Source organism: Seriola dumerili, unplaced genomic scaffold (assembly GCF_002260705.1).
Source record: "Seriola dumerili isolate Sdu_G_001 unplaced genomic scaffold, Sdu_1.0 BDQW01000017.1, whole genome shotgun sequence".
Taxonomy (NCBI): Eukaryota; Metazoa; Chordata; class Actinopteri; order Carangiformes; family Carangidae; genus Seriola; species Seriola dumerili.
Genome location: NW_019174272.1, coordinates 9,516,709 through 9,540,218, shown reverse-complemented (window position 1 = coordinate 9,540,218; position 23,510 = coordinate 9,516,709). Strand labels below are relative to the sequence as shown.

The 23,510-nt window shown below is 41.0% G+C and overlaps 1 protein-coding gene across 1 annotated transcript in view; it reads right to left on the bottom strand.

The window, feature by feature from the left end:
- sema4c (semaphorin 4C) overlaps positions 1 to 19,627 on the bottom strand; it is a 64,905-nt gene extending 45,278 nt beyond the window's left edge. Inside the window, exons 1-2 of the mRNA XM_022758484.1 lie at positions 19,502 to 19,627; positions 245 to 453 (exon numbers count right to left, since the gene is read on the bottom strand). Coding sequence (XP_022614205.1) covers positions 245 to 368 — 124 coding nt within the window. The 5' untranslated portion in view covers positions 369 to 453; positions 19,502 to 19,627. The remainder of the gene's footprint in view (positions 1 to 244; positions 454 to 19,501) is intronic.
- Positions 19,628 to 23,510: the final 3,883 nt, after the last annotated feature.

The following is a 23,510-nucleotide window of genomic DNA, read 5'->3' as shown; positions in this document are numbered from 1 at the left end:
CTATAGTAGTTCCTCAAACAGCCCTTTGCCAAGCTCCTTGAAACAACCCTCTTAATTATTCAGACATTTCAGAGTGAATGAACAATTAACACAGAGACACAGGATTAGAGCTTGGAAAATGTTTCATTTTACTATGACTTTAAGGAACTGCTACCTAAAGGTTTTTTTTTTTTTAAACTGGCTTTCACTGGAATGTTCGAAGGGCCGAACTCCTCTCTCAGCTGGTATTACACTGCTCACTCACCCTGGTATCGAACAGTTTTGCGTGGGATTGGGTTCCAGTTGAGGCCCAGCGACTTCTCCCATCCAACCAGAATCACCAGGAGCAAGACCTTCGTCCCGCCCATGGCTCCCATGTCAGATCCCATTTGTCGGAGCTGGCGTTGAGCAATGGATCCAGGGATCAATCAGTTGATCAGAGGAACTCGAAGGGGGCAGCCGGCTTCTGGCAGCCTGCCGGGTAGAGAGGAAAAAACCAAGACATCAGCTGGAAGCAGCAATTCACTTTCTTTATTGACTTGGTTGTTTATCAGAAAGAATTTTGTTACAAAAGTGTTTACAACATACACATATTTCAAAGAGCCATGTGAAGCGGTTCATACATTCAAGCTGTACTGAAAGATAAAATTTCTCACTCTGAAAACGTGTAGGTCTATAAAACTGAACACGGTCATCAAAATCCACAATAATGTAAAAAGGAAATGAGTTATGCAAATCATTAAAGCCAACAAGGACACAGCTTTAATCAGTGTATGTGCCTCTGAGTGTGAGTGTCTGCCAACAAAAACAAAGCAAACATTTAAATGACTTTTGGCCTTGGGGGTTATGCAGGAAGGTTCTCCCTGTCCCTCCCTCACGGTGAGCGATAATCCAGCTATCGCTACTCAAAAAAACTCAGAAATAGCTTATCGCTGCACTCTTGTCAAGCCAATTCAGCAGCAGTATATTAAACTGGGGCTGAGTTATCAAAGTTAATTGGCGCTGGCAACGCATCAAACACCAATGTGTTGGGAAATGAATGTCGAGGCAAGGACAATCCAATAGCACTGTGTTGTAAATGAATTGGTTTATACCTAATGAACATGTCAAGTGTGCAGCTACAGAGCGGCATTACAGTCCAATAACAGCACAGGATGATTGACTTGTTACTGTGCTGCAGGTGAGACTGATGCACAGGACGAGAGGAGGAATTTCACATTAAACTCATGCTCACACACACACACACACACACACACACACACACACACACACACAGACGGACACACTTATATATGTATGAACTCAGTGACATCAATAAGTGGCATAAATGTACTGAGTGCACTCACATTCAAGATGAAGCACGTCACTTATTAACAAGTAACTGTTAAATCAACCATGAGCAGCCTTAAATAAATTAATTTCTTTTTCATCAGTAGTTTCATTAGAGGAGTGTTTGAGTGTGAAAATAACTTTTTTAATTATATTAAATGGCTGTCATTAGTGGATTTGTTATTCTGCCACGTATGCTGACAAATCTCGATGCTGTGGGAGATAACAGAGCTATGAAAGAAATGACATGTTCTGCTTGTTCTTCTACCAAACACAGTCAGGTTTATTGGTTAAATAAAAACAATGACAAATAAATGTATTTTCTTACTTCTCTCTTGTGACATCAAACTGTACAGATGATTTTTTTTTGCCCAGGTTTTAAGACGTGTCTATGAGATTTCTGCTGCCATTTGAAAACAGTGGAGGTGAATGGAATTTCATTTGTGTTGCTCACGGCGATAAAATTCAACAGCAACATCCAGAAATAGTCTTTGTTATACTCTTTTTACACCAAAATTAGCATCTAAACGTGGCCAAGTTTGCCTGAGAGGATACACACAACTGCAGGGAGCAATGTCATCAGATGCAGTTAGAACAAACACAGATGTCGCATCTCGTTCACCATATAAAGCATGTTCACCTGGCTGCCGATTGGCGCCGAAGCAAACAAACTAGGTTGTATGACGCGTCCTTGGACAGCATCTTAAGGTAAAAGTGTACCTGCTCTACGTGACCACACCCTACAGGTGGACAAAAAGCCTGCTATCACATCCACCTCCAGGCTGCCTCCATGATCTCAATGAAATTAATCGTACAAATATGGAGCACACTTTCAGACAATCTCTTATCGAAGGCCATGTCTCCACTGGCGTTCCACTGGGTTAAACATATGAGAATTAAAAAAGATATCTTGAGAGAGAAGTTCAAACCCTGCCTCACTTTGTCTGTGAATGTTCTCATTCGTCCAGGTCATTGTTATCTGTCTCTCAAATTAAATCGAAGGCAACTGGACTTGTATTTGTCTGTGGAAGACGTTTCGCCTCTTATCCAAGCGGCTTTAGAACTGATGAAGCCGCTTGGATAAGAGGCGAAACGTCTTCCACAGACAAATACAAGTCCAGTTGCCTGCCTCACTTTTACATCATTCGGCCAATCACAGTGTAAAGTAAGTACCAGTGTGGGATTATCTGTTTTCAAAGAAATTATAAAAATTGTCAGAAGCAGCCCTGCCTGATTACAACACAGGAAAGGGGATTTCATACACTGTTATATAATCTGATAAGCACTTTTTGTGAAGCAGACTAAAGACTTCAGGATAATCGACATAACAGTCTGTCCACAGTTTTCATAGTAGGGACTATTTTTTGTCAGTATAAAGTAGTTCCTCCTCATTGTCATGGTGTGGTCTGTGGAATACTGGAAACAGAAGACACTGTGAAATTTAAATGTCACTTTCAAATGCTGTGGGCGCCACAAGCAAAATTTGCGTTCACTTCTATTGTATTGAAATGGCAGCAAAAATCTCAGAGATGGATATCTGAAAACCTCAGCACATAAAACCAAAACTATCTGCTTGGTTTGGCTTGGATTTTTTTTTCTTTGGTAATTTGATGAACAGACTCTTTAATTTCACAGTGCAACTCCAACTCACTGAGTGTAACCTTAATGCTAAAGCAGTTACAGGATTCTAAACTTTCCAGTGCCGATATGAGGGATGGTGGATATTTCTTGATGTTGGTATTCTTATGACGACTAAATACCCTCATAAAAAATTAAATTCACACATAGAAATGCACAAACACCATCTGTAAGCTTTCCCCTCCGCACCTGCTGCTGCTGTGTATCAGCGAGTGAAATGACGCCTTTGATGATGTGTGCTCATTGGAGGAGGGAAGCCATTGACTTTTAAACAGGCACAAAATGTCAAACTGTATTTACATTAACCCGGAAAAAGAAAGAAAGTACCTATGTATGTGTAGCACATTTTACGTCTCCCACTCCCTCGTCTATTCCCACATGTGAATATTAAGTTCAATAGCTGGCAAACAAACATTTGGTCTATTTGGCGGATTGGCAGGGGAGGTAATTGAGATTTGGAGATGTGTGCGTGCATGCGCGTGTGTCTGCGTGCCCATTTCCAACCAATGTGACTGTTATTGATTACACTTTTGAGAGGAAAATAATACTCCCCCTCCACCCCCCAGATCAGATCATGGCGACGTGCTGTTAAATGAGCGTGCTTAAATGCTGGGTTTGGGTGAAAGCTCTCCAAGCCTCGCAGTGCCGACTACCAGCTTTATTGGATCGATGCTGGAGGCCTTGCCGGCCAACGCTTGAGTGAGTCGAGAAGAGATTGAGATGGAGGGAGGGAGCAAGGGATGAAGGGCTGAAAGGATGAGAAAAAGGGAGCGAGAGTTATGGAAAAAGAAAAAAAAAAACACATCTGGAGATGTTGCAGGAGGCTTGCAATTTTTCTTTTTTTTTTTGTCTCCTCCGTGCTCTGCTCCATTTCTGTGTTGAGATGTAACAAAGTGAAGTGGGCATCCTGAAGGTCAGATTAAGTGAAGAGGCAGCGTGTAAACACTACAGGGGCAGGTGAGGAGGAAGAGGAGGCGAAGGAGATGGAGATTCGAGGCTTCTGCCTGTTTGAAGAAAAGCTTAAAAATCCTCAATGTTTACCTTTTTCTCATTTCCACTTCCTGTTTTATTTATTTTATTTTCTTTCCTATTCCCTGCTAGTGCAACAACGCAACTGTTTATCATAAATAATTTTGTTAAGCTGTATACTAAATGTTGATTTTCAAATTCAGGAAACAAGGGTTTGTAAAGTCATAGTGAAATATCAATAGGAAGAGCAGTTTCAAAACCTGGGCCTATCCATGGTGCTTTCTTTTTGCTCATGGAGTGACATCCTGCAGCACTCTTTGTCCATAATAGGTAAAAAGGAGATATATTTATAAAGAGATGAGACTCTGACCATGACATCCTTAAGTCATTGAAATGGATTTCCACTAAAGAAAAACACAGTGTTTGCTAATAAAGCTGTCTGGACTAAAATATCTATCTGTGGACGTGAATGGACTCCTGTTCTTGGGAAGTCCAAATGCTTCAGTAGTACTTTCAAAATATCCCAATAAGGATCTCACAAAGTCATGTCAATAATTGCGTAGCATTCAACACAAATAAATAATGCTTAAATTGCTTTCAGAATATCGTCTACATCAGGGAAATATCAGCCTTCGAAGAGGACACAGCTCAATTATATTGTAGTAAAGAAAAACAGCAGACTTAATCTTAAATAATAAATTCCTACCAACATTTTTCCATAGGGACATTTTTAATAAAAACTCATAAAACAACCTCGTCAAACCCACTGGTACTGGTGGAAGAAGTACACAAGTTCTTCACAATCCAGTTCTTCAAAGTAAAAGCATCAATAATTCATTGTAAAAAGTACTTAAGTAGTCTTGCATTCAGAATTGTACTTAGAAGTACAGAAGTATTGTCAACAAAATGTACTCAACATTCAAAAACTTAAGTAAAAGTAAAAGTACTCATTATGCAGTTTAATATGTTTTGTGTATTTATATATATATGTATCTATATTGCAAAAATAATTTTTACGTTTGACTGGGGTGGAAAATTCGGTTTGGTGCTGTTAAAGTAAAATGTGACAGAGTGCAGTGGAAACAGACTTAGTGAATAATTCATGATGTACTGTATATACACGAAGCACGTGACTCAAACGTCCACTGAAGCTTCTGCTCTGCCAAAGAGATGAAAAATATCGGCAGACAAAAACATCAGATCTGTGCAAAGTGATGAGGAGACTGTAACCTTCCTCAAATTAAAACATGACATAAATTTAAATATCATATCTCCATAAGTTTTCTACATTGTTTTGATGGTGGTGGGTGGAAAAGCAAATTCATTTACATTCTTCTTCAGTAGAGAAGATTCAGTTAAAATGTGCTACGATTTGACAGAAACATAGCAAGTGTTATTATGTCAGCAGTGTTAGCTTTGAGAGCATGAACAGTACCTGTGCAAACTATTTAAAAAGCAGCAGAGTCATGTTCCTCAGTTCAGTCAGTTTGAGTCATTTGGATGCTTTAATAGCATACAGCAGAGGGATTCCATACAGTGCCAATGTAGAAAATGGAGCCATTCCCATAGAGCAATAACAATCAACTAAGAACAGATTAGCTAGCTGCAGGATTGTTTTCCATTCGGTGTTGACTACTTCTCTTGACACCACTAAAACTGCACACTGAATTTTCAAGCTACCTCTGCAGGCAACTTTATGAACGCAGTGGGAGACGGCTGAAGTCAGTCTATGATGAATTTCTATTTTATTTTTCTTTTCTATTTTCTTTCTATCAAACCGACTCTTATGATCCCTCCATGTGTTGTGAGAAGTGAGGGTTCAGCCTCGCTCTCCCCTGACGACCAAATTAACTTGCTTGCTCTGTCTCTCACCACGGCCTCTTTAAGGTCCTGCGGTGTCACATAACTCTGCAGGCGGTATCAAATCATCTTTTAGCTGCTGGTGTTGTTGTTGAGCCTGGTTTAGCTAATGAGCTGAGACACGGCAGCCTAATAATATCAGTCAGCACTCCACAATGGAGAGCTCATTAAAACATACAGAGAAATAGACCACATGTTCTGATTAGGTTGCCGAGCAGTGTGTGTTTTGGCTGTGCCTGTTGATTTGTGTCATTTCATGTGCACGTCTGTCTTCTTAGCCTGCATGTAATCACTGTGTGTGTTTTCGGAGGTAAGATGAATCCCTGTAGGGAGAGGCAACGCGGGGTTGTTTCTTCGAACAGGGCGGAAGAGAGGAAGGAAGAGATGAAGAACGTTTTCAGCCCCTATCTGTCTGTCCTCTCTCTTCACCGGTGCATCTCTCTGTTTCTCACTGTCCTCTTCCTGCCCTTCATTTTCCCCACCTCTCCCTTCCTGGCAGCCTTTTCCTTCCCATCCTCCCATATTACTACACACACACACACACACACACACACACACACACACACACACACACACACACACACACACACACACAAACACACACGTTGACCTCTGGTGCCGTCCCAGCTGATTGCTAGTCCTTGCAGGCATTGTTTGACTTTAAACCTCGACCTCTGACCCTTTTGCCGGTTAAAGCGAGCCAGGGCACATCACCCACCACCCTGCACCCCTACTATCACACTGGGACAGACTTAATGTCCATTAACCCGTAACTGCCCCCCTCCTCACACACACAACACACACACACACACACACACACACACACACACACACACACGTATGGGCGGATGGACTACAGGACAGCCCCCGCCCTTCATCTCCCCTCTCGCCTCCCTGCAAAACAAACACAGCAGCTACCATCAGCTCTCTTCCTTCCTTCCTTCCTTCCTGCCTGCAACCATGTTCCCTCCCCTTATCCCTCCACCTTTTATTGCTCCGGCAGCATTTAAAAAAACACACACGCAAACACACTCAAGTGCAAACTCTCACACAAAAGCTTCTTCACCTAAATAGAACAAGCTGGATCAAACGATTTCACACCTCGTGGACGGAGAGATGAGATTGGTTCCAAGACTTTTATACCTTCTTTCCCTCCCCTTGAAATCATTATAGTGAGGAGATGAAGCAGCTCTGGTGCATTAATGGTTGGTTATGTTTGGGCTTCTGATGCTGCTGATAGCTAGTGTTTCTTGACAGAATAACAGTCTCGTCAGAGTAGAATTGTTTCTGAAACAGCATTAAGAGCATCATGGGACAATTAAACTCAGTATTGACTCCAAGACTAACGATACAAGTGATTTTGATGTAAAATTACCAGTAGTGGTATGCTCTTCTTCTTGAGTCTCACGTTTAGCTGTACCTGCAGTGTGGCAGTGTAAACCTGCTGGTTGGTCCATCCACAGTAACTATTGGACGGACTGCCATGAAATTTACTTCAGATTTTCAAGATCTCCAGAGGATGAAGCCTAATTCATCATTCATCATCAGGTCAAAGTTTCAGTTTATCCGACACTTTGCTTATGACCAAATAACTGCAAAACCTCAGCTGTACGTGTGTTTAGTGCTAATTAGTAAATGTTAGCATGCTTACATGCCAAACTAAGACGGTATGGTAAACATTACCTGCTAAACCTTGGCATGTATCATTGTCATTGTGAGACCGATAATTAGCATTAGCTCAAAGCGCTGCTGTAGCTAAGCAGGCGACAGTCTCACTGAGCTGCTAACAGAGATGTGCACTCTGTTTTAAGAAATGAGATTATGTGACAGGCAAAAAGATGATTTAAAAAAAAAAAAAAATGAGTGTCAGTATAATGAAACATCACAATAAAGCAGCAACACTGCACTACAGCACATAAGATTTGGAACAGGCTCAAATGATCTCACTATATACACAGGCTTGTGATGATGAAGAATCTCCATCATACAGGATATCACTGAAAAAGAAAAATGTGAGTCTTAAAAGAGGTAAAGTTTGATTGGTGGCACAGTTCAGTTTTTTAACTTTACTTTCAGGAAGAACTCGTTAAGAGAAATTCTTCAAAACATGGTCTTTTTCCAAGATTCATTGCCAAATGATAATTGGTGACCCAAGTTCACCTAGTTTCAGTTTTGCGATTCTAATGTATTCTGAAGGGTTCAAAATGTTATCAGTGAGTCTGTGAACCAAGCGGGGAGCCTTGGGAGAAGATTCCTCCAATTTAGATGAATTTTTACAGCTGAAACGTTTTGATCAGAGATCAGCCTTTAAAAACACGAAGGTCCCCCAAAAGCAGTTTTGGTGATTTGAATCTGAGCTCACACGCTGTAAGTCACCCTGTATGACAGCTTTAGCTAAATGCCTGGAATATGAATGTAAAAACATACAATGGCTCCAGTTGTGGCATCAAAGACGAAATTTCAAGGCTCTGGGTTCAAGTTCAGAGCAAAATGGCTATGAAATCGGAGTGATAAAATATCATGTTACAGCACTCCCTGCAAAATTGACTGAAAAAATGACTTGTGGGATGTAAAGTGAAGTGAGGGAAGTCAACATCAAACTCAGCATTTTTTTGCTATTACTTCTCACTTATTCATAGAGTGCTGCAGAGCCATGCATGCAACAGGGCTGGAATAAAAAAAAAAACACATTTAGAGAGTCTTTTTCCTATGCACTGACATGAAAAAGGCAGACATGGACACTCCATTGATAGTGAAACACACACTCACCCTCCCACCGCGCGCACATTCAGCGTCTGAGTCTCGGTACAAAGGCACAGGTGATCAATTAAGGCAGGTAGAGTGTATGTTTTTGTATGATAGTCTGCATGGTTTTAATGCACGCTTTAAAGCAATATCAAGCCTGAGTGAGTCTGCATCTAAGTGATAGCATTAACTAGCATATCAGTGAATACAGATGTTACAAACGGGAGTGTTGAGTCTTAATGCTGACCACCTCACACAAAAGAGCTGTGTGTGTGTGTGGGTGTGTGGGTGTGTGTGTGTGTGTGTGTGGGTGATGTGCTGGCAGATTGTGCAGCGTATTTGTGTTGAGCTGGCACAGATGAAAGACTGATAATCAAAGAGCGGTTTGATCAGCTGCATGCGCTGTGTGTGTGTGTTTGTGTGTGTGTGTGTGTGTGTGTGTGTGTGTGTGTGTGTGTGTATGTGTGTGTGTGTGTGTATGTGTGTGTGTGTGTGTATGCATCGAGGATATGAATGTCTCTAAAAAAGACCTCTAAAAAAAAAAAAATCCTCTAAAAGTGTTTGAAATCACCCTTTAAAGCTGCTATCATCAATATGTGAGCCACCCATCAGTTTTCATGCACCTGAGCACATGATTTCCTATATTTGCATACAATTAATGATTTGCTAACCAGCGGTAGGGCATCAAGCAATTCAAATACATCAAGTTAATGTCATTGACTTTCCTTTCACATGGTGATTGAAATTCACTTCCCATCCTAATTACCTCAAACTGAAGCGGAACTGAGCACAGAATTTGACTTTAAACAACCTATTGCAAATTGATGGAAATGTGAAAAAAAAAAAACAGTCCCAGGAGAGCTTGCAGTGTAACATCTTAGCCTCCGTCACTGCTGCCTCCACCCAGCACCCTACTCTTTCATGTCTGTCTCCTGGGAGATTATGCAGGGCTTCAAATCTCCATCTTCTCTCCTTTCATCCCTACTGTAGATCTTGCTCAGCCCCCACCCCCACCCCACCACATCCCCACTGCTGCCTTGTCCGTGTCATGGTCGGCTGGTCAGGCGTGGTCGGCTTATAATTCTTTGATCGGCGCTCTGATCTCCTCCATCAGTGCCAGGGGCTCCAGCTGATTACAGATGAAATGGATCTGATTTGGACTCTAACTGCGGGCCAAACACCTGCTCAGACCTGAGGAAGTGATAGAAGAGGAGGTGCAGGCGAGATGAAACCAGAGAGACTGATGTCCAGCTTAACAGACAGCGAGACCATCTGTGCTTTTGGTGTGTTTACAGTGGACGCACGCCTGATGGAAGCCGATCACGTTCAGACATTTGGGGAGTGGAAGTGGTATGGAGATATTTCACAACTATTCTGAGAAGAAATTTTCAACAATACCAAAGACTTGATTTGACTAACATGAATATTTTAATCCAGCTACCGGGAACAGTACCAAGGATAAAACGAAAGCTTCTGATCAGATATTAAAGCTGCACCAACAAATATTTTATACTAACAATGGGTGAAATGGCCACATGTAATTTGATTTTGGGTTGCTAGTAGTGACAAACACGCATTATCATTCACCAAATGTGCCGTCCTCCTTACCTGTGCGGCATTTTTGCATCTTTCACCTCATTATTTTGGTTTGACAGACTGCAACTTTAATGTTTTGGTTCGCTCTCTCCGCTCTTATCAAGGTTGTTGCTAGCCACAGCAAACAGCTGTTTCAGGTAAAAAGATACTATCAGCCCAGCACCAAAGAAAACACACATACGGCTACTTACTATAACTGGAGAACATATTGGAGCATTTAGTGGCTAAAGAGCAAGATATTTCCCTCAGGAATTGGTGGAGACCAAAAATGGGGCTAAGGAAGAGAATTAATGTTGGACTTACATTCATCAGCATTTCACACCATTGTTGTTGTCATCTGCTCAGTGTGTAAATAGGCAAAGTTTTGCAAACATAGAAATATTTTTAGGATCATCTGAATCTATGGAGTCATTTTGCATTGAACTGACAACCACCCTAAAAGAACTTAATGAGTGTGAGTTTGAGTGGAGAGTTTTTACTGTTCATAAATGGCCTTAATCATTGATCCTCAACCCTGTGTCCCAGATGTCCATGGTTTTAATTCCAACCAATCACTACAGCAACTAATTTCATCAGTGCATCGGTCTCTCTGATAAAATTGGAAATCAGTCAAATTAGCAGACTTGGTCAGGAGCCACTTGAAGAACTCCAGAAATGTTCCAGCCTGATAAAGTGCTTGGTTAAGTGCTTTATAACAGGGCTCCACGTCATGGTACATCTATATCATGATATACAGTTATTATGATGTTTCGCTTGATAAATGCAGAGGCAAGATAAAACAACTGAGTTAATCAAAACTTTGAAATAAATAACAATAATAAAAAAATTGCCATGACAACCATTAGGTAACTGTTTCTAGCTTGTCAACTGAATATCATGTTGACAAAGATGTCAGTCATTACTGACTGGCCGGGACAAAACAACCCCAAAACATGAACACGAAAATACAGTCTGATTATCAAGATGACGTATTATGTGTGTGTGGCAGGATTAACCACATTTAGAAATTCTGGACTGATGGACTGGACTTTGGGGCTGATTGGTTTGCTGAACATCTACTTAGATGCCGTTGATTGATGTAGCTACTCTCTGTGATATTAACCTATATGGCATCAAGACAACTGAAAAAACTGCCATCACAATCTAACTACAGATTTCTCTTATTCCTTTAACCTGATTGAGGAAACCAGATTTTTGGTTTACTTGACATTAAAGAAATGTGATTACTGCAGAAAGCCAACAATAACCAGGTTAGTTATGTGCGAGCAGACACATTGTCTGTGTTTTCCTCTCTCTCAGCTCTCTCTTCATCTAGGTCTCCCTCCCCCTTTTTTCTCTAGTTGACCTTGTCCTCCGCGGCCCAGAGTATGTTGTTTCTGATGAGTACAACTCACGTGCACTCTGCCCTGCCTTGCCCTGTGTGCAGGCCCAGGGGATGCTGGGATAGGACTGTGACCTGTCATCAATGTGCATATATGAGTGTGTGTGCACTAGTCACAGGTCGATCAGCCTTGCTGAAGGCAATGGACTGGCTTATGCACAGCAGGCAAACCCGTACACATATACATACTGAATACAACTGCTGCACACCTATACAGACTGCTACATCCACACATATGTACTGTATGTCTGTATTCACACACACACACACACACACACACACACACACACACACACACACACACACACACACACACACACACACACACACACATATATATATATGCTGAGGATCATACATGCACGTACTGTACACTGTGCTGACATACAAAAAACTGTTTTATCATGTGTCATATGCACACCCACAGATGCACACACACACATCTCCACTTTCGTCACTCATATATGTTGCAACCTGCTCCTCACACACCAATGCACTAATCAAATACACTCTTTTCCGCCGCAAGCCAGATTCATACAAACAAAAAAGCTGACAAACTTTCTCTGTTGTATTTCAGAGCTCATTAAAAAGTATTCACCACTGTACGATTTAGCGCCGTAATCAGCTCTGAATAATAGAAATGGTCGTATTGACGCCTGCAGGCACCCGACGCACTGTCTCATTTTGGAACAACAACCGCTGGGCGTGTGAATGCAAAACACTATGACACACACACGCCCACACACACATCATCTCCCTCTTGCTTCTCCTTTCTCTCTCTGGCTGCCAGTCCCTCAAACGCTCACAGTGTATTCTGGCTTGGGGAGACCGCCTACTATGCTCCTTGGGGGGCTAATTGTCCAGTAGCGCTCTTTCGCTTTCCCTCCCACTCTCTCTGTTCTCTCCTTTCTGCTCGGCTCCGTTCTTTGAGCGTTTCTTTCGGGATGAGTTCAGGAGTTCACGCTGAGCCCAGAGCCCTGGATCCCAGTGAGGTGCCACAGGGCAGAAAGGTTACACCTAGCTGGACTCCTATAGAAACAGCCCACACACATCAATGGCAGGCAAGTGGGTAGGGAGGCAAGGTTACACTGACAGAGAGATGAATAGATTGGCAGGGGCAATGGAGGGAAAACAAGACTGAAAAGAAAAGACATGACAAACTATCGTGTAAATGTTGAGGGTCAGAGTGGCTTTGTGGGCTGAGGCTTTCATGGAAAGGTTTTTTATTCAGGTATATAAAATACTGTATGTTTATCTATTTCTATGGCCTTCCAAACACCCTTACAGTGTGTTATACGTTATTTTATTGTTACATATTTTATATAGTGTTCAAACACATATGACCAAAACCTATATTGAACACTGGATGGTTCATACAAACACTCACTCTGAATGCATCATCTCACAGCACTGGAATCTGATCATGCTGCTACACCACTACCTGTTTTCAGCCAATTTAACACCCCAGCCACCTTCAGCATTCAGATTTATCTGAATTTATTATATTTCTCTCAGTAAGTCTTCATTTTAGGCTCTACTGTGGCATTTATGAGTTCAGGACAGTGTGTGTTAAGGTGGCTGAGAGTTGTTCTGGAGCAGAACCACATCCCCAAATTAAAATGCATATTGTTGTTGAAGTAAATGGTTGAAACTTGACCTGAACTGCTTTCTGATTATTTGTGTATCTTGCAAGCATACCCAAAACAAGTAGATATTGTATTTGGCAGTGATAGCACAGACATTAAAGAATAATTTCAGTTTATTACAACCCGGGACTTATTTTGTCGATTTGGCCATCATGCCTGTTGTACATGATGGCTGAGATCTGGGAGCATGTGAACATCACTATATAGAAGTCAGATAAGACAAAGAACATGAGGGGACAGGTAATCAGGCATGTTTTAAACAAACCAGAGGTTAGCAAACTCATTTTGAAGTAACAAAATTACAAAGTTCTCCTACACAGTAAGGGATTATTATGGACAGATGGTATTTCTTCTGTTTCTTTGATCCAAAAGTTAAAATAATCCTGTAAATGTCAAGAAGAGTTTTTTTAATCTTGGCTATCTTTCTATCTACCCGCTGGATTTTTCTTGATAACCAAACCATATTTATATCCTGCCAGACTTTGTTGAAACTTCATCTATGAAAACAAGACCAAAGTTGTAATAAACTCTCTTTTGTTAAATGTTATAAATATGAGATAAAGCTAAGAGCTAAGGTATCGATAAGGCTACAAGCTAAACTGTTGTTTAACTAAACCACTGTTTAGAATTTGGCTTAAATGCTAAACAATTGTAAAAGTAGCATTGGAAAAATGTCATAAAGTTAGCAAACTGACTCAGTACTGTCTATAATACAAATATACTTAGCTACCATAAGCTACTGGTCACATAAGACCAACAAAACCCCTGCTGATGATTTTAGCTTTTCATTTGCAAGAGAATCAATGTGTGATCACTTTAACTCCTGGTTGGTTATATTGCTGAATAATGTTAGCTTGAGAAAAATTAGCATGCAGCATATAGCATATTCATTTCTCAGTTTTTCAAATATTATGATGAGAAACTGTTTTGTCTCACTATCAACACTGAACTGTGCATCCCTGTTCATCTCCCTGAATACCACTTTTATTCTTTTACTTTTTATTCATAAGCCATTCAAATCCCTGAAAGGCAGGCGAAAGCTGTAGCAGAACAGTGAGAGACACTTTCCCCTGACTCAAACACTAGTCAACAATGAAGGTGCCCTTCAGGAAGGCACTTAGCCCAGCTAGATTCAACGTGCTCAGTGACTGAGAGAAGTCTGGAGAAGATGAAAGAGTTGAGCTTCCAGTACTGGGCAGATCCCAGTGGCCAAAATTAGCAGCCTGTGGTTCTTACGGGGCAGATCCCAGGAATGAATGTGCATTACTGTAAAAAATGCAAAGCAGGACATTTCCGACAAAGCCTGTGCATACTCAGCAGAAGCAAAATCCTTCCCTGGATGAATAAATATGAAAAAATCTGCCAATGACAGCTATCAGATCAGTTAGCGAAACCAACGGTCATCAGCTTAAAATGCAGCTGGCAGAGTTCCAGTAGAGACAGATATAAGAGAGCGTAAGTGTAAGGTGAGAGGAATGACTATAGAGTGCTCTAACCCAGGCTCTATTAGAGCCTGATTGGGCCCATTAGGAGGGAAAGGTGATACGTGAACCACAACCAACGCTCCTCCGGCCTGGCTCTACATTAACCGCTGCCTGCTCTCTACTTTGTTGAACACACGGGCTGATCGATAGCAATGAGAAGGAAGGAGAGAAGGGTAGGAGGTGGCAGGGCGAGGAGGAGAGAAAAGAGGTCCAGGTTTACGGGAAGATAAGCTGGGATCGATTGAGAGACAAGGACTGCTGCTGTGTGGAGAGAGAGGACGGAGGAATGCGAGATGCAGACGGTTCACACTCGTTCACCTCATCAAAACCGATGGAGGGGAACCTGTGTGTGTGTGAGTGTGTGTGTGTGTGTGTGTGTGTGACTGGATGTGTACTTGCCCAAAAGAATATATGCCTATGTCACCCAAATGTGTGTACTGCCCGTTTTAGATTATAAATTCTCAAATAAAAGCCAGTGGCCAAAAAAGACCATAGTCAGCACAAACAAATAAATACCTACTAACAGTTGGGTAAAAAAATACTGAGGGGAATTATCTTCAGTAATTCACTAGAATGTTGTATAATTCAGTGTAAAGTTCTATCACTACATGTCACACGTCATTCGCTTTTACACCAAAATGCTGTTTTGATTCACTCATTATCTCCAATCACGTATATGTGGCATCAGAATAAAGGTAGCACCAATTACACTCAACACTTCCTGTGGATGCTTCATATTAAAAGCCTACAAGGAAATAACACCGAGCAGCTCAAAGGATTATGCCCTTTGAACTACTGAAAGACTTCTGATATGAAGCATTGTTGCAGGAGTTGAAAAATAAAGAAACTTATAGAGAAATTAGAAGCAATTAAAATGAATAAATGCATATTTCTGTTACAGGAATAGTTCAACATATAATATTTAAAACTACACATTGTGTCATGTGTGTTAAATATGCAAAAAGAATGATTAAAAAAAAAACTGTAAAAAAAAAAGTTGTAGTTTTATACAGAGTTATGTGCTAGACTATTTCTTGGCCAGACTTACCTCTTCTCCCTGCTTCTGGTCTTCATGCTAAGCTAAGCTAATTGCCTGCTTACCGTATGCTTCATATTTAGTGTACGTACATGAGCATGGTATAAATCTCCTTGTATAACTCTCGACAACTAAGTGAAAAAGCGTATTTTCCCAAAATGTCAAGCTAGTCCTTTAACCAAAGCCCTGTTCTTAGTCACTAATGTATTCAAATTGCTTCTATACTTTGTTTTTTTTTTCAGAGAGAAGCTGCCTTTAAGGATTATATCCCCTTAGGCACCAAAAGACTTTTAATGTGAAAAACCACTGCAGCAAGTGTTGAGTAGCTTAACAGCAAAAAAAAAAAAAAAAAAAAAAAAAAAAAAGGCAAACTGTAAGTGCTTTGGAAAAAAAAACATAGTGAATTAAAACAGTAATTTTTTTTTTACATAAGAGAAACTCAGAGGAACAGCGCAACAGAGTGGCTATATTGTTGTTCTGGGGGAGTTTGTGCTGTGTAAATGTACATTATATTTCATTTATTAGAGCAATATGAAAGAAGTGTTGTGTTTGCATTAACAGCACACAGTAAAATTAAAACAGGAGCAGATGAGAAAAGCAGGAGATAATATCTAAAATAAGATAAAATACACTTGCCTGTTTCCCTCAGCAGCTGAGATAAATGAAAGCACTCACCGCTATCTGAGAATTTACAGTAGTAGCTTGTGTCGTATTGCATGCATCTCAGTGTGTAGGTTTGTGTTAGCGTGCATGAACATTGCAATTTTTGCTTTGTGACTGGTGTGTATGGAGGCATGCATATAAGTTGAGCGCATTTATTTTTCGTAGACCTGACACCTGTCACGCTACCTTGATATGCATAACATCCATCTCTCTCGCTTTTTCGCCCTCTCCTCTTCCTCTCTCTCTCTCTATCGCCCTCCTCTCAGTGTCATATCCTCCATTCTTCCACCCATCTCCCCCTCTCTCCCCCTTTTGCTCCCCCGAGCTCTTGGCGTCTGTGATGGCACCCTGTCAGAGAAAAGCTATTTATGATCGGCAACCAATATCCTCACAGAGATAAACACACACTGTGAGAGACACAGATAGAGAGTGAGAGACAGAGAGAGAGAGAGAGAGAGAGAGAGAGAGAGAGAGATATCCAGAATTATTAGAGGGAACGAGGGATAAGTGTTCATTGTGACGGCAGAAACACACACACACTCGCAGAAAAAATATGAGCTGAGGAATAGAGCAGTGTTGCCTGTGGCTGTTTTTTTTCTCACCTTTGTGTTTATGTGTGTGAATGTGTGCGCGTGCGCTTTGGTCGTTGTTGTCATCACAGTGTATATATCTCTGTTTGTGTGTGTGTGTTTAAGCACATCCCTCTTCTGCCCATACGTCTCTGTATTCTGTAGGTGAAAGTTAGGATACAAATTACTTTTTTTTTCGAAAGGCAATTTACTAAAGTCTGCTGGAGCTCGCAGCAGCTCGATCAAACAGACAGCTGATTGTAAATGAGAAAGCCTTTCATCACACACTTAAAACATGAGATGGTCACCTACAAACTTACACACACACTCTCACACATGCATATCACACATAGTGGTATCCAATGTTGTACTATGGCAGGGGCTTAAGTTTGGTTTAAGAAATGAAGGCAGCAGTGGAGTGTATGGATGTAATGGATTACAACCCTCGATTCTGTGAGTTGTCATCTAAGAGCGAAACACATGATACCCAACGATAAATCATCTCACATTTACACACATAAAACAAACAACGTCCATAAATCTTTTTGATTTGTGTCCAGTTACATCGTCTAAATCAAAATATGCATCAAGTGTCCTTGTTTTGTGACCTTTTTTTGGAAGTTTTTTTATTAAAAAAAAAAAAAAAAGTAAAAAAATATAAACCAGCCAAAGCAGGCAACTAACTTGGTCCCAAAGACTGCATACTCATTGTGTATTAGTTATTTTGTACAATGAAAATTTGTAAATGTGCATCACTAAAGCACAATACAAACTAAAATGACAATGGCTCTAAGAGAATAGTTGATGTTGGGAAATACAGATAGGCAGCTCTGTCAAAACTGACCAAAACTGACAAAAACACACAGGTTTGAATCATTCAAATATAATTTTTTCCACATTATGTCCATAAGAGGGCAAACCATTACAATGAGAGACATAACTACTACTACATTTGGGTACAAGACGTGCCCTCAGTTTGCTTGTGCTGGAACAGAAGGCTACAGCTTTCAAACAACTTTATCTCAAGGTTCCAACAATTTTTCCGTCTACTAACCAAAAAGTATTTATCAATCGGGGCATCTTAGCGTGCAAATCACTCTGCAGCTGAGTTGGGTTGTGAACTCATCATTACGGTTGCTGAATTATTCACTCATTGGAGTTTAGGAAGCTGCGAGGCGGACAGCCCTGACAGTGCTGCTTTTTTCCCCCAAAATCAAATAGAAATTTTCACAATCGAATCTCTCTTTTTTTTCCTTTTTTTTTTTTTTTTTTACAATTTGATTATATTATCAAATTTAGAAAATCTGTTGACAGTCTTACTGTGGGGTTGCCCAGAAAACACAGAAGACTGGTCCAGCATGTAAAACCCCAGTAAAACCACAACTTGTCCTCTTCACAGTTCATGTTAATCAATTATCTTCAGAGGTTCTGGATTGTGCTGTTTCCCCCTATTTCCATTCTTTATGCTGAGCTAAGATAACTGCTTCCTGACTCCAGCTTTATGTTGAAGTGACAGATAATGAGGTTGATATTGATCTTTTCGTGTAACTCTCGACGATGAAGCAGCAAGGAGTAAAAATGAACTATTCCTTTAAGTCTTATGATCTGTCCAGTCCAGAGGGGTTTTTTGTCAAAATTGACATTGTGCATATTCCTAAATAAATTTGAGCGAAACAAATTGTATATAATTATGTAACAGTTTTGTTACCTTAACTAATATCTGCAGATCTTCCTATTGGGCTTCATACGACTCCAACAACCTCCGCCAATCAGAGGACTAGGCGAGCCTGTATATAGCCTGAGAGGCAAAACTGAGGGTAGAAGAGGCTATAAATCACCTGTTGCCATAAAATGTGTGTCTGAGCACACAGTCATAACTACGGGCTCAACTTCTCTCATCTTACAGAGATTTTTGTGATTAATCAAACTAAAAGTGGAAATTTTGGCCTTTATTTTCATTACACATCAGAAAATTCATTATTCACTAAACTGAACTTGAAATTCTTCGCACGGTCATTTCTCTTTACCTTCTCTCCCTCTTTCTTCTTTGTTTTCTACTTTTGTGCTTCGGGCAAAATCTGGCTGCCTCAATTTCACCCACACATACACAAGGTGTGAACACCCAGCACACACACTCTCTCACACACATAACCTTCAGCATCTTTCTTAACAAAATGCTCTGATATCTGAAATCCAATATCCTACCCAAATTCAACCTTTTCCTTCCCTTTCCCTTCCTTTTGTCTGCTTTTTTCTGAACTCCTAGCTCATGCGTTGCTCTCCTCTTTCTCTTTGTCTTGCACCAGAATAATTTATTTCCGGGAGTACCTGAAAATGTCTGTAATTTCCACATCCTGTTTTGACAAGCGCCACCTTACCCTCCCTCCTGCAAGGTTTTCCTTTCCCTCCTCATATTCACTTTCTCTTTCTTTTGATTCTTTGCACATTTTACATGCCTCACCATACCTCTCCCTTTCTTTCCTCTGTTCTCCTCCTCTGATTCACTCTGCCAGTCGTGCTGTTTGCCGAGGAAGGTTTCAGAGGAGGCAGAAAAGATGCTGCTCTGTTTTTCTTCTCCACCCTTTGTTCTGTTTTTACTTTCTTACTTGTTTTTCTTCTCCTCCCTCACGCGTCTTTGTGCTTTCTTCTTAATCTTCCCTTCAGTTTTTTTTCTTCTTCTGTCTTCTTCGTGAATGTTGAGTAGACACACGCAACCCAGATGAAGGTCACATTGGGCTAAAGGAGAAGAAGAGAGGAAGAAGAAAGGGGTAATGAGTGACAGCTGCAAGTGTACACAAACACACACATACACACACAGACACATTAAACTCCTGCTCACACCAGAATGTAGCACAGTGAAGTTCATCTTTGGTCTAAAGCCACTTGGCTAGCTGTTGAACCACTGTAGCTACTGAGCTAACCGCTAACGCAGTAGCCAGCCAGGAGCATACCAGAGACCATCAGTCACAAGAGAGACCCACAGCGGTACATTTTCATGCGGGAGCTGTAGTTTTTTGAATGCTAACAAATTCATTGTTGTTTAAATTTGTTAAAAACCAAAAAGGTGTCCAGTTTTAATGGCAATTGCTGTAGTAGATGCTAGTTTTCCTTAGAATACGGACAGTAAAGAAGAAGAAGTTTACCCAGATGTGACGTCATAACTTCGATTCTCTAAAGGCCGAGGGCAGTAACTAAAGAAACGGTAACGTTGAGGGTTTGAAGTCCGAAGGCTCCGAAACCAGAGTGACATATACAAAGATAAGAACAAAAGATAAAGAGTCCAAAACAAAGAAGAAGAGTCCCCTCTGCCAGCTGATCCTGAAGCTCTGCCCACAAACACCAGAGCTTCAGGACAGACACCAAACACAATCTGGCCCAACCAAATCATCTCAAAACAGAAAGAAGTTAAATCAAATATTGAAACAAAACCACTAAATCCCAGAGTAAAGTAGAATTCTACTTAACCTGAAACAGAGAGCACATGGTGGCAGAGGACCTGACCACCAGACGAAGTAGACACAGCCTGATCATAGAAACAGGCTGCCACAGACAGAGCAGGCTGAGGTTGAGACAGAATGTCACTTCCTACTTCCTACCACTACTGTGAGAAATATAAGGATTTGAGAGAGGTTTTCTTTGAAAAACAAAACAATATACAGTATATCTGAGTTAATCCATGTCCCTGAGCCTCTGAAACTGCCCTGTCTATGTGGGTAGAAACACAGTCTGCACATTTGTAATGATGGTTGATACTTGCATATTATTCTATTTTTATTGCTAACTGTCTGTACTGTACTAATTTGATTACTGTACTAAGTGTTATTAACTTTGTGTACTGATTTGGAAATGTAGGTTTCTTATCTGTCATGTCAATAAAGCCTATTTTATTTTTGAATTTATCAAATGTAACATTGTAACATTTAGATACTTCACTCTGTTTGGACAATGTATGTAGAAAAGATGTTTTTGTTTCTTCTTCAGCTTTGTCCATTTAAACTAATGAGGTATTTAATATTTTATACATATTTCTTATACATTAGAGTGAGAGACTGCAGTTATTGCTACCAGTTAGCTAGGCTAGCTAGATTATAACAGGACTAGTTTATCTGGTATTACCTATTTTCTCCATTAATAGTTTTAGTTACTGTCTTATTTATGTGGTAGGCTATAACAAACTCAGTATTATTTAAGATTTTGTTTTTTATAATAATATTGTAAAAAGTATTTTTAAAAAAATGTAGTACCTAGAGCATATTTTTGTTTTCTGTATTTCCTGCCGTTTTCTTCTCAAGACTGTACATTTATTCAAAGTTCCCAAAGTTAATTCTAACTATGTATTTCTACCAGTTTAATTGTGTTGTTGTTGTTGGACCTGATACACACATGAAACAGTCTCTGACCTCACACATCTACGCACACATACACCTGAATGCTCGAGGCTCATATTCATTTGATCCCATGGTTTACACTGCAGATCACATAACTAACTGCCAAGCCCCAGCCAGTGTGTCTCTGTGTGTGTGTGTATTTGTGTGTGTGCACTTATGTCCATGTGTGTGTCTGGAGGCCAAGATTCATGTCAGCATCAGCGGCTCACTAATCACAATGAGAGCGCCGAGGGCCAAGCGGATACTGTCAGTAACGTATGGGCCGGCTACTGTTACACACAGGGAGCATACAAAGGCAGCAGCGAAACCTCTGACACCATCATAGTTCATTCACTGCTGTCAATAAAGCAGGCACTGGAAACTCTGCTACATTCTGTGCACACACTGCTGCACTATATTGACTGGAAAAGCTGTGATGTCCATCAGTCTATACTGACTGAACACACACACACACACACACACACACACACACACACACACACACACACACACACACATAAAACAACCTCACATTGTGTGTGGAACCTTAACATAGCTCTTAGAAAAATCAAATCTAAAATCTTTGAAACCCTCTCTGATTCAGACTTTCTATCACACTCATGTGAATGTCCTGTAGACGTAAAACTAGGGTAAAACAGACCTGCTTTCATTTTGTGACGAGGCAGTTTCCAAACAATCCAATATGTTTTTAAATGGTTTATTTATCCTGAGAAGTGGAAAAAATGTTCTCAACCCATAAAGGGATAATTTAATCCTTCATGGTTTTAATTGGGCAGTAACGATTTGAAACCGGCTATTGACTTGTTTTTCTAAAAAAACCGAAGACTGGATGAATGCTGCAAGAAAATAAAAGGCAAGTTACGTAAAAATCTGAAACTCTATTTCGTGGCAGGGACTTCCAAATTAAGTTAGTTTAATTAAATGTGCTGGAAAGTGAATTCAGACTTAATCAGGAACCTCATGACTGTGGCTAACTTACCATATGAGCGTGTGTACGTGTGTGTGCATGTGTGTTAAATGCTTCTGGTGGAGCGCTTAACCCTTCAGTGAGTGTCTCCACCTGGGACTGAACCGGCGGCCTGTCTGCTGAAGCTTTAACAGCAGCAGAATAACTTTAAAGGCTGTTAGGAAAAATGTCTCCCCAAAATGAAATATACTGCTGGGATACCTATAGGCACACACACACACACACACACACACACACACACACACACACAGGACTGTGTGACAACACAGCAGCGTACTGGCCATCTCTGGTAGATTTTTCCTAAATAAGTAAGTCATCCAGACCTCAGCTTTCCATTGGCCTCATCCAGGAGAACACAGCAGCCAAAACCCTGCAAGGCTCCACACAAACACACACACACACACACACACACACACACACACACACACACACACACACACATAAATATGGATGAACGTCTGCACACAAACCAAGGCACACACATATAGTCCCCAAGCATACACGCAGGCAGACACACGCGAGGCCAGAAAGGAGGAAGAGGGGCGGGCTGGAGGAGGAGTAGGAGAGTCTGGTTAAAAAACAGCATTTCAAGAACACCTGCACACACACACACACACACACACACACACACACACACACACACACACACACACACACACACACACACTGACACACACACCTCCAGGTGCTGGCTGCCTGTGTATTTGACAGGCAGCGCAGTGAGTGGCTGTGTGGAAGCCAGCCAGCCGCTTGTGAATCAGCAATGACTAACAGTTTAAACCTGCACTTTCTGAGCTAATCGCCTGCATGCTTATTGTAAATACATGTGTGTGTGTGTGTGTGTGTGTGTATACATGTGGGTGGATGTGTTGCATACCCACGTGTGTTCCAGTGTCTGAATATGTGTTGACGTGTGTGTATGTGTGCGTGCGTGTTATGTCTTTATGAGCCCGAGCCTTTAATTGCTTTGCACCAAATTTGACATTGTCTAAGCTGACAGCACCCTGATGAGCGGAATAAAAGTGAAGCGACGATGTACCCGTCACTTCCTCCAATCGGCCTCGACAAGAGCACAACTCCACGCTCCGTTTGATCACTGCACAAGACAACGCAATTGGATGCTAATCACATGCAAAGGCCTGAGCTTTGAGCGTGTGCCAAAGTGTGTGGGTCTGCCTCGTAAGAGCGTGCGCACGTGTGTGTGTGCGCCAGTAATGGCAGCTCTAATCAGCAGCAGGATTGGAAGAGGCATGTGGCAAT